At 39.3% G+C, this 12,688-nt stretch overlaps 1 protein-coding gene across 8 annotated transcripts in view; it reads right to left on the bottom strand.

Annotated features, from left to right (window-relative positions):
- The window catches only part of RAPTOR1 (Regulatory-associated protein of TOR 1), a 119,443-nt gene that overhangs the window by 45,360 nt on the left and 61,395 nt on the right, over positions 1–12,688 (bottom strand). For all 8 annotated transcript variants that reach the window (XR_016261837.1, XR_016261835.1, XR_016261833.1 and 5 more), the window contains exons 7-10: positions 8,890–9,044; positions 8,649–8,793; positions 8,480–8,558; positions 7,786–7,887 (exon numbers count right to left, since the gene is read on the bottom strand). Coding sequence is in view for 3 of the 8 variants with exons in the window: in XM_089436898.1 (XP_089293024.1) it covers positions 7,786–7,887; positions 8,480–8,558; positions 8,649–8,793; positions 8,890–9,044 (481 nt within the window). In the remaining 5 variants the exon portion in view is untranslated. The remainder of the gene's footprint in view (positions 1–7,785; positions 7,888–8,479; positions 8,559–8,648; positions 8,794–8,889; positions 9,045–12,688) is intronic.

Below are 12,688 nucleotides of genomic sequence, written 5' to 3'. Positions count from 1 at the left end.
ACTAGATTTCTTGAGCAAGTGCAAGGCTTCGTTGCATACCGAGGTTTGCTCAAAACACAAATTAACCTTGTGAAAACAATGCCCACAAACTTCAGCTTTACATGGATGTCCGTCAGATTTAGAACTGCCATAGCCAGCATCGACTCTTGTCACATATACTGCAGAAAGGTTTTCTTTCCAACCGTCTCCTTCCATTAATTGAAAAAAAAAGAACAGAAGTCTGTAAAACAAAATTGTAAATAACTTCAAACTACTAAGTTGTTGGATACATGAAAAACACATGGAAAAATAAGGAGTCCCTTTCGTATCTTATTAAATTATGGTAAGTTATATGCTTAGAGTAGTTTACTTCTTTTCTTCTTATTAGCCACAAATTAGCAATCACATATACATTAAGTAAAGTGCAAATAGAACATTAAACGATCAACAGAAAACAAGCCAAGACAAGAGACACAAGATGTGGCAGCTAGCCACGGACAAACCCCAATACGGTGAAACCCTTTGATCAAATCTTCTTTTATCTTCAATAGTTCAACAGAGAGAAATAATACAAAATCAGAATTCTGTAATTTTATATCAGCAGCAGTAAACCCTAGATCGGCAAAGTCAAACTTGGTCAAACAAGTTGAAATTGACCTAAATTATGCTTGGTCAATTTCCGATCAACTAGCCCTCGAACAATGTGAAGAAACAACCCTTGAACAACCCCAAAAACACAATCAAACTGTTGTTGATGAAAGTCAACTTACTGCCTGAAACTAGGGCAATCAATGATGGTCAAACCTATGGACAGATTGCCTTGATTTTTGTGCCAAAATCTGCAACCTGCCTAGGAGGCAACAACACCAAAACCGCACCCTTGATGAGTCAATGCTTGGCCAACACAGGTCAAAGAGACCTTCAGCAACTTCTGCGTCCTTTCAGCGTCCTGCTTGCCCTAAAGCGTCCTCTTCCTTCCCACATGTGAGCTGCTCCTTGTATGACCCAAAGTTAAGGAGAGAGAGAGAGAAGAATGAGTGAGATGAGATGATGAGTAAATGAATCAACCTCTCTTGTATTTATATGATTCACTAGGCATGTGTGCCACACATTTAACTGTTGGCCGACCTTGACAATTTGTGAAGTAAATACAAATAAATTCATATCTCAATAAATACTTGTCGGAATAAGATGATCTTTAGATCAATCCTACACCTTTCGACAAAGGAATTTAGGAAAAATACCAGCTGCCATAAATGAGGTGACCCACATGGAGTTTGGCCCTAGTTGCCAATTTTAACACTCCCTCTCAACTAGGGAGAACTCCATCTACAATCTGTCTAACCGTCGCTACTATTCCAGCCATCAAATGCACTGCCCTACACTGCTTGGCCCTACTTTTCTCTGCTCTGCACGAACTATGGAAAAGAAGAAATGATCAAGGATGTATCATAGCATCCTCCACTGACCTGAAGTCAATCTCAGAGTGCGTCATACCACTCTCACTGATCCCATATCAATAACATTGATCCCAGATCAATGGAGGTCATCCTAGCATAGGGAGTACGATAGATACAACAATGTGTCCATCGATAGTACTACTAATGGTCCCTAACCCCATTTCCGTACTCATTGATCAGATGAGAGGTACTTCCCATTTCCCTACTCATTGATCAGATGACAGGTACTTCCCATGCGTCCCAGATTGCATGGGTAGGATGCCTCGACAGGAGAACTAACCATCCTGTCCACAGGAGAATGAATCATCTTGTCCAACAGTTGCCACAAGAGAACTAATCACCCTGGCCCACAGGAGAACTAATCATCCTGTTCCACAGTCCACGGAGAACTAATCATCCTAGCCCACAAGAGAACTAATCATCCTGTCCTACAGTCGCCATGGAGAACTAATCATCCTAGCCCACGGGAGAACTAATCATCCTGTCCTACAGTCGCCACGGGGTGTCACAAGGGAGGGTTTAACCTTTCACCTTGTACATAGTGCACCACCAGGGGATGGTGAGTCGCCCTGTGGTCGCATATCGCTCCAAGAAGTACCCCATGCCCCTCTGGAGCGCTCCCAGAGCTCAATACATCATACTCGATCCTCATAAGAGGGTCTCAGAACAACACCAAGTCATTATGAGAAAGTCAAGAATTTGACCTTTCCCAGGGGCTTCGTCAAAATGTTGGCGACTTGTTCATCTGTACCGATATGTTGGAGCCTTATTGCTCCCTGCTACACCATATCCCGAATATAGTGGTCCCTGATATCGATATGCTTGGAGCAATCATGAAATATGAGATTCTCTGATAAACAAATCCCACTCTGGTTGTCACACAGGATCACAGTGGTATCCAATGTAAATCGAAACAGCTCACTGAAGAGCTTTCGCAACCAGACCGCCTCACAGGAGGCCATACTAGAAGCAATGTACTCTGTCTCAGCGGTGCTCAAAGCCACCGACTTCTGCTTCCTGCTCATCCAAGATATCCAGGCAGATCCCAAAGAGAAACAACACCTAGAAGTGCTCTTTCGGTCCACCACACTGCCTGCCCAATCAGCATCAGCGTATCCAAATAGTCTCACATCTCTGGCAGTGTATTTCAACCCATGAGTGATTGTGCCACGAAGATATCTCAACAGATTCTTGGCACCAATACAATGTGTGTGGTCAGGCTCAACGATATGTTGCCTCAACGTGTTGACTGCAAAGCATATATCCGGACAAGAGTTCACCAAGAACATCAATGCTTCGACGAAGCATTTCGTAAAACAGGTTCGACAGCACTACCGCTTAACTTCTTGAAGTCAAGCTCCATCGAGGTAGTCACGAGCTTGCAGTCCACCATACCATATCTCTCTAATATTTTCACCACGTATTTTCCTTGAGATAGGAAAATCTCCCCTGGTTTCTACTAGACTTCCTATCCTAGGAAATAGTGCATTAGTCCTAGGTCTTTCACCTCAAACTCGGAAGCCAACTCCCTCTTACATTTCAGAATGAGAGGGTCTGCACCTGTTAGAAAGAGGTCGTCAACGTACAGTACCAGTATGAGAGGTTTGTCATTTTCAACCTTAAAGTAAAGGTTAGGGTCGGCTTCACTCCTAGTGAATCCCAGCGTCATCAGGTAGTTATCGATCCTCTCATACCATGCTCGAGGTCCCTACTTTAGCCTATAGAGGGCTTTCTTCAAGCTGCACACGTGAGATTCTCGATCATGAATCTCAAATCCTTCGGGTTGCTCCACCTAGACCTCCCCTTTGATCGAACCATGCAAGAACATGGTCTTGACATCCATCTAATGTAGGTTCCATCCTTGCGCAGCAACAAGGGCTATGATCGAGCGGATGGTGATATATCGGGCAACAAGTGCAAATATCTTATCATAGTCTATACCTTCCTTCTGAGAGAAGCCACGAGCGGCAAAACGGGCCTTTTACTTTTCCGCACTTCGATCAACTGCATGTTTTATCTTGTAAAGCCATTTCGAAGTGACCACATGCCAAACATCGTTTTTCATGATGGACTCATATTCCTCAGTCATAGCATCATTCCATACTTGATGCTTCACAGCTTCTGCAAATGACGAAGGTTCATTTTGGATGATCATGCTCATGATGGTCAAGTATCCCTGATACCTGGTCGAGTTCTTACTTTCCCGGAAGGTTCCCCTAGGTGCAACATGCCCTTCAGCATCATCAAGTGTCCCCCTTAGCCACGAAGGCCTCTTCCTAAAAGAGGAAGGCTCTTGCAAATCCATAGGTTCTTCCACATCAGGTATTGTCTCATCTTCCTTTTCCTTTGGTTCCCTGGTGTCAGCGTCTTTAGATCCCCTTTGACTAGGAAGATTGTCAACTTTGCTAAGAGCCATATCTTCGTCAAAGGTGACATCATGGCTTACCTCAATTTCCCTTTGACCAACCACATAAATTCTATAGCCCTTAGTGTTTTCGCTATAGCCCACAAAGATTCCTTTCTTTCCAGATGCACCCAATTTATTCCTCTTCTCCTTCGGCACATGAAAATATACCAGACTTCCAAAAATTCTAAAATGAGATACATCAAGTTTCTTACCAGTGAACATCTCTTTGGCAGTTTTGGAACCCAATGCTTGATAAGGGCATCGGTTTTGCACATATACGGCGGTATTCGCAGCTTCGGCCCGTAGAAACTTCAAGAGTCTTTAGGCATGAAGCATAGCACGGACAGCTTCAACAATCGTACGATTCTTCCTTTCCGCCACACCATTCTACTGAGTATATGGTGTTGTAGTCTCCCTCTTAATGCCAGCCTCTTTGCAGAAGTCATGGAACTCATGGGATTCATGCTCGGTCCCATTATCAATCCTTAAGATCTTGATTTTCTTTTCGGTTTGATTCTCAATCAATGCTTTGAAGTGACGAAACCAAGTGAACACTTCATCATTCTTTTTCAAGAAGCATATCCAAGTCTTGCGAGAATAGTCATCTGTAAAAGTGAGGTAACATAAATATCCTCCCAAGGAGTTCACAAGTATCATACAATACATATTTGAGTGAACCAACTACAATATATCAAAGGTCTTGCTTTGGCTTGAGGAGAATGGTCCCCTTTTGAGCTTCCCTCCGGCACATCCCGCACAAACACCTTCTTGCTCTACTCGGAACTCCAACATCCCTGTCACCACTTGTCTTGCATTGGGTAGAGCTTTATAATGAAGGTGAGCAAACCTCCAATGCCATATTTTGGACTAAAGTGATGTGTCACAAGACATGACACCCATCGGACTTCCTCCGACCTGATATAATGAATCGACTCGAAACTCAAGAGTGAAAGCTTCTTTAAAATTCTTTTTCCATACACGTACCTTGCCATTGATGAACGTTACCTTGTAGCCTTTGTCTTCCATTGCCGAAATGAACACTAAGTTCTTTTTGAGATCAGGTACATATAGGACTTCTTGCAAATGAATTGTGTTACCCTCATTCAATTGAAGAGTGACATTCCCTCCACCTTTCACTGAATATTTTGCATTGTCCCCAAGAACAATTTCCAGGTTAGTCTCCTTCTCTATTAGATTAGAGAGAGCTTCATTGAAACCAATGAAGTGCCTTGAGGCACCACTACCAATAAGCCAATTTCCCAACGAGTTCGGGGGAGCAATAGTAGAGAGGGTCGCTAGTAGACAATATTCATCTTGCTTATTGTTAACAACGTTAGATTCATACCTAGAGTTTCTTGCCTTCTTGAAGGGTTGTCCTCTTCCTTGATTTCTAGCATTTCTTTTACCTCTGCCATTGGACCTGCCATTCCTTTGATTGCCTTGAGAGTGATTTTGGTCATCATTATGGTGTGAGTCCCTTTTATCAGGGCACTCCCTCGCATAGTGGCTCATTTTGTTGCAATTCTAACATCAACCTTTTCTTCCACCCTGTGGTCCAATCTTTCCTTTGGATTTAGCCCCAAAATTGTTTCTTCTTTCAGCATGAGAAGAAAAGGCAGAGCGGTGGCCTTTAAGTGCAAGCATTTCTGCTCTTCCATCCTTGTCTCTTCTTGAATATACATCTAGCCATCAATTCCTCAAATCCTAGGATGACATTATTATTGAGAAGAGTAGTCATGAATATATACCATTTAGGTGGCAGTCCTCCAAGAGTTGTGATAGTCATTTCCCTGTCAAGAACTACTTCCCCAATAGATAGGAGATCATTCTTGATCTCGGTGATCCTTAAGAAATATGCTTGCATACTCTCATCTTTTCCCTTCTTAATTTCCTTCAGTTAATTTCTAAGGAATAGCACTTGATTTGCATCATTAACTTTAAATAAACTCACGAGTCTATCGTAGATTTTCTTAGAGGTTGTCAGCTTGGAAACATAGGCCACCAGGCGCTTGTCAATAGAGTCCCGGATGATCTTCCTTGCTTTGACTTCTCCCTTGAACCACTTGCTTTTGGCATCAGCGGATGCAATTGATGAAGGCGCAACAACATTGCCTCTCACATGGTCCAACACTTCCTGATCTTCTAAAGTCAGATTGAGAGACATCTTCCATTCGTGATAGTCAGACTTCTCACGGAGCTTGTCTTTGGCGAGGAAGAGTGTTGAGGACCCCATGAAGTTTTTAGGATAGCCTTGCCAACCTTCTCTTCGGTGATTGCTCTTGCTCTTGCTCTTGCTTGGGCTTTGTCTTCACCTCAACTCTGATACCATGTTAAATTATGGGATGTCCTATGCTTAAATCAGATTACTTCTTTTCTTCTTATTAACCACAGATTAGCAATCACATATACACTAAGTAAAGTGCAGATAGAACATTAAACAATCAACAAAAAACAAGCCAAGACAAGAGACACAAGATGTGGCGGCTAGCCAAGGACAAACCCCAATGCGGGGGAACCCTTTGATCAAATCTTATTTTATCTTCAATAGTTCAGCAGAGAGAAATAGTACAAAATTAGAATTCTGTAATTTTATATCAGCAGCAGCAAACCCTAGATCAGCAAATTCAAACTTGGTCAAACGAGTTGAAATTGACCTCCAATATGCTTGGTCAATTTCCGGTCAACTAGCCCTTGAATAGCCTGAAGAAACAACCCCAAAAACACAGTCAAACTGTTGTTGACTGAACTCAACCTGCTGCCCAAAACTAGGGCAGTCAACACTGGTCAAACCTGTGGACAAATTGCCTTGATTTTTGTGGCAAAATTTGTGGCCTGCCTAGGAGAGGCAGCCACACCAAAAACCGCACCCTTGATGAGTCAACGCTTGGTCAACGCAGATCAGAGAAACCTTCAGCAACTTCTGCATCCTCCTTTCAACGTCCTCCTTGCCCTAATGCGTCCTCCTCCTTCCCACGTGTGAGTTGCTCCTTGTATAACCCAAAGCTAAGGAGAGAGACAGAAGAATGAGTGAGATGAGATGATGAGAAAATGAATCAACCTCTCTTGTATTTAAATGATTCACTGGGCATGTGTGCCACACATTTCACTGTTGGCCGACCTTGACAATTTGTCAAGTAAATACAAATAAATTCATATCTCCATAAATACTTGTCGGAATCGGATAATCTTTAGATCAATCCTACACCTCTCTACAAAAGGAATCTAGGAAAAATATCAGCTGCCATAAATGAGGTGACCCACATGGAGTTTGGCCCTAGTTGCCAATTTTAACATATCTGTGGGCTCAGAATTAGGGTTTTCTTATTTCTTGTTGTTTTCTCCTATTTGGGGAATTTAATATCCAAGCTGGCCCCATGTGTATGCACTCCAGAATGACACGGCACCAAAGCAAGCACATTTTCACATTTGTTGCAGCCCAGCAAGTCATAGTAAACGCCAGAGGTTCTCTCATTGCCCTATTTTTGGGCCATGAACATTGCGAATGTTCCCAATGCTGTTCCCTACCAAACAGAATGTTCCTTGCATGTTCCAAAGTTCTCTGGGGTGTAGGAACTAGAGAAAGAGGTCAAGAAGCAGCAGGAATGAGTTCCTGTTCAACTATGGTAAATATATTATAAGGAATGCACAGAACATCTCCAGGCTACAATATAATCAGAATAACAAAAAAGAAAATATGGCAGACAGTAGTAAATGCATAAGAAGAATACAAATAATTAATATACCTAGTGGGTGTGTGGGTGTGTTTCTCATTTTATACTAATTTGTAATAAACAGAATACAAGAATATACTGGAACACAGGAGAGATCTGTCACCAATTTTGAATTGTAGTACTATGTAAAATAAAATAGCCTGAAAAAATTGCCAGTGATGATACTAGACAGCTATAAAATGATGGCATCCATAAACATAGGACTCACCTGAAGAACAATAGGAAGTTGCTCTGGAGGCTTTTTCCGTTCAGATCCATGTTCCAGCCACACTTCAAAGGCCGTTAACTGTTCTGTGAAGAAAGGACTTGGCTAGAAAATGAAAAAGAGGTCACAAGTTACCACAGGTTATGCATGTTCTATATAAGAGTTCACAAAAGGACAATTCAACAAAGCCTCAAATGTTGAGGCTCATTTCACTTTGAACAGTTTATGCAAATTACTAGAATGTATTTTCATCGATTTTTCAATTATCCAGAAGCCAGAAGCTCTCTGAGAGCCCTATTTATCGGCCAGGAAAATTGGGATTGTTCCCAATGTTTCTACTGCTATTCCCTAATGTTGCAAACATTGGCATTGAGATCAAATCAGCACAGGCCCAAATACCACAAAATCGTAAAATCAAGAAAATATCAGTGAAAATCGGCAAACTTTGGAAATATTAAGATACCACGAAAATATCAGTAAAAATCAGCAAACATTGGCAAGGCCAAAAACACGAGGATGTTTACAACAATGCTATTCCCTTGTCCAAATGGAATGTTCCTTACATGTTCCAAAGACTGGAATGAGAGAACTAGAGAAACAAGTCGACTAGCAGTAAGAATGAATTCCTCTGAAACTAGGGAAAATACATTATCCGGAATGCACACAAGATATACAATTCAGCATGCTACAAACTTACTTGAAACTCAACATTTGGATCATTAAGCAAAGTTGGAAGCTGAGAAAGACAAATTTCAGCTGCCATATCCCATGCATCCCTGAACAGGAAAAAGAAATAATAATCTCAATCAATAAATCATTTACACATGAACAATAATGATGAAAATAAGAGTTCCAAAACGCATTACCACATGGGATGTTGATGAGTAGGAGGCAAAAGTGGAAAAGAAATGGGAGAACAGTTTGCAGTGCGCATGATGCGTTCTGCAAGCAGGAAGTTTCGGAAGAGACTGGCAACTAGAAGATCTTGTCGAAACAACCTCTGAAACAGTTCTGCAACAAAAGCACTTTGTTAGGGCATTTCATGTATATATCATTATGATAATAAGAAACCTTTCTTTAATAGCTATAAAATGAAGGTTTCATTACCACGAGGTAAGACATTCCATGCAATAGTATCTGTCACTGCTGTAAATATCCAATTCAACTCCCCTAAGAGTGTTTTCCGTTCATTTTGTCTTCCAGGTATCTTATCAATCAGATTAGAATTAAGTGAATCTCGAAGCAAAGAGCGTGAACGGAACCTGCAACCGCCAGAAAGTTAAACAGTCAAAGCCAAATTCTTCAATCATGGCAAAAGCTCTGCTTGAACAAAGCTCATGTAAATAAACTACACCTGAAATTAGGTAGACCACGAATTCTGTTATCCCAGGTGCAGAAGTCATGATTTTGTTATGCCAAATGCAATATATTTGCAGTGCTTTCCCTTTACCCTCGTAATAAGATAGAGAGAACCCCTGCTATTCTTAGTAAATATTCAATAACCTACACAAATTTCGAGATAACCATCCCTTAAAGTCCCTTAATGATCCTGCCTTTACCATTTTCCTCATCAGTTATGTAGAGGAAAACCACATTATCATTTTCACTTTTAGTTATGCAGTAGGAAACCACAATATCAGTCATGGGCAGAAACACTTACTATTGTATAAGGTGATGACCTAATTGCAGTGATGGGCTGCAAATTCAAAGCACTTAAATCTCGATCAGGATACCATCTTGATAAATAACTGTTATTATCAATTTGATGCTAAGTTGCACAAAACATGGAAACATGAACAAGTTTCCAAAGGGGGCACATGGAGGAAAAGAGGTGTGTGTCTGTATATATATTAAATAACACGTCATCTTTCAAAAAAATAGAAATGATGCATATATATATATATATATATATATATATAGAAGCATTTGGTGGAATTACCAAATCCAGAACTTATATCAATAATTATTGTCCTAAAATGAAGGTCAGAAAAAACATTCTACAATGGATTGATAGTGGCAACCCAATAAGAAGAGTTGTTCCACTTGGTGAATTTGTCAAGTTCGACAATACTTCCAACACAGTTGACGTTTTTATATATTTCTTAAACATGAAATTTCAATGTCTTTCTAAAATTGTTAGCAGGGAAATTAGGATAAAACTTGCTAGAGAAAAATATATGGTAAAATTTTCCACAAAGTTGGATCGAGAGAATTTAAGAGCATATTCCAAATCTAATCACCGTATTATTTCAAAATTCTAATATAAGGGAACATTATTTTATATAAAACATAATTATTTTTGGATGGCATATTAATAGTCCATTTTTATTGAAATTTGCACATGATTTTGATTTTGTGGTTATTAGAATTCAATTACATTTTTTTCCTTGAAGAAATATCTTAATAATCAAGGACTATTCTTGATTGAGTCCTTGAGGGACAAGGCTTGAGGCCATTGCCATCATATGCTTAATACTCATTGTGAACTCAACATGTGACATGCGGGAATTTTACCGTGGTAGGGAGGATAAAAACATTAATCCCCGTCACCCGATCTACATTCAATTGATGATTATAACTCAGTTGCTATTGCTTGAGATTTAGCCTTTTTCATTTTCTACTTACTATTTCTTCTTAATGTTGCCTTCTACCTGAAATACACACTGTCGTATATCGTGACTTAGGTTTGAGTCCTGGTAAAATATCTCGTTTGAGAATTGAGTTAAATTATTTGAAACTTTCGTGATCTTTTCTTCTACTTTATGTTTTGAGGATGAAGCCTTCTTAGAGGAGTGGGCATGTCATACACCTAGAATAGTAAGATTCCAAATTATTAATATAACCTAGGCAATGGTGCAATCCTAACCTTTATCATTGTGTAAATATTTGCTCTATAGTATTCATTATAAGCTTCCTCTATCTGTTTCTCAATTATTTGATGGTACGACTAATGGACTTCTGGTCATATTCATAGAACTGCAGGTAATGGCTATTATTCTTTGTTGAAGTTCATCTCCGTTCAACCTTCTTGTGGTGGGGACTAGTTTAAGTCAGAGTTTTGTCTGGCCCCACAAGCACTGCCCCACCAAAGGAGAGAACTTTTGGGTTGTTAGAGGTGATACCTATGCTGTGCACATTCAGGGAACTCAAGACTCCTGGCTTCAAGATGTCCATTTGTTATGAACATTTCATGCAGTGGCAAGATTGCGTGATTTTCTGTATAGATTACATTCAATGTCACAAGGTGAATGGCATTAGGATCCTGCTTGGACAACTCCGGGTTTGCTACCAGAATTAATGGGTTGAAAGTTGAAACAGATCCAATCAGACACGTGTCCCTAGAGAATCGTGTCGGACACATGCGGTTTCTTAGAGGTTACAACATTATATATGAGCCTAAAAGGTAGCCCATTAAGCATATTTTATCCTTTTTTATCTATTGTTAAGCTACATCATAACAAAGGTGATTTGTGGGGATTTCTTCCTTCATGATGCATAATGTTATGAATGTAAATTATTAATAATAAATAGTTAACAGTATACTGAACAGGCACGTCTAACATGACCATTCATAAAGGGGCATTCATAAAGGGGCACCTGCCTAGTTATTAAGTCGGCCCTCATTTGTAACAATTCCATCATCTCATATCTTCTATACATTTCTATATGAATACACTTGTGTTATAATGGATATTTACATATTTCAGATCTTCTGAGTATTTTGCTGCATATATGAACTTTGCTCATAACATTTGGTATCAACATTGTTCGATCCTCTAGCCGCTCAACCACTACACAAAGCTAGTCTAATCCCGGCCTTTGGCCATTAAAAAAAATCATAAAAAATGATTAAAAAATAAATTATGAAAAATTTAAATATATATATATATATAAAATAAAATGTAAATGTGTATCTATATATATATATATATATATATATATATATTTGTAGCTCAGAATTCTATTATTTGAAATTAATAAATAAATAAATAACAAAAAAAAGAGTTGAAATATATATATATATAGAAGACTGCAACAAACAACATTCTACTTTGTCGTCAAGACACTGTCGCCACTACCAGTCCAATGTGTCACGGCCATCCCCGCCACATCTTACAGCATTCCACCACCGCCAGCCTTAAATTTGCAAGCACACAGCCACCACGGCCATCCATAGTCCACTTCTCCACAACTACCGTGGTTGACCAAACATTCCGCACCTTGAACAAGTCACTGCAGCGCAATCCACCTGACATTCAAGACAATTGACCCTCTGCAAAAATATTTACTATTCCAATTATCCTTAACGTAAGAGAATTTCAACCCCTGACTCTTTCAAAATTGTTGTCGATACCCACCAACAAATAACCGTAGTAGTAGAAAATGAGAGGTCACGCCTATTGAGGTTCAACCGTTGTTGCCACTTCCATAACTTCAACGAACAAGAGCAAACCGTCATGTTAAATATTACAATTATTAATCCAACGAGCATCGACTTGGTGGATTACAAATTAAATAATATATATAATAAAAACAATTATGAGCCTACAAAATATTAAAACAAGGATATTTACAATATTGAAGAAGCGGCATTCGTAAAGTGAAATATAAATTAATTACATAAGTAAGCACCATATGGATATAAGGTTAATTATAAAAGAATATACTAATCAAATCAAATTTAAGAAGGCCTCATGGACCATTATATCAAAATACCTTACTTCTTACAACCGAAAAGGCATAAAGTGAATTTTAAATCAAGGTATTATTTGATTCAAATAAATAGAAGGGTATCCATTAAAGATTAAAGTGCTTTGAGTAAGTCAAAGGATAATAAATGTAATTTGATGTAATTTTTAATAAATAGTTTAAAATATAAAACTTTTTTTGGGAAAAAAGAGAGGAG

The sequence above is a fragment of the Pinus tabuliformis genome, chromosome 5_2, assembly GCF_031772625.1.
Source record: "Pinus tabuliformis cultivar Carrire ecotype Pingquan chromosome 5_2, CPIR1, whole genome shotgun sequence".
NCBI classification, from domain to species: Eukaryota; Viridiplantae; Streptophyta; class Pinopsida; order Pinales; family Pinaceae; genus Pinus; species Pinus tabuliformis.
This window is presented reverse-complemented; position numbering and strand designations above follow the sequence as displayed.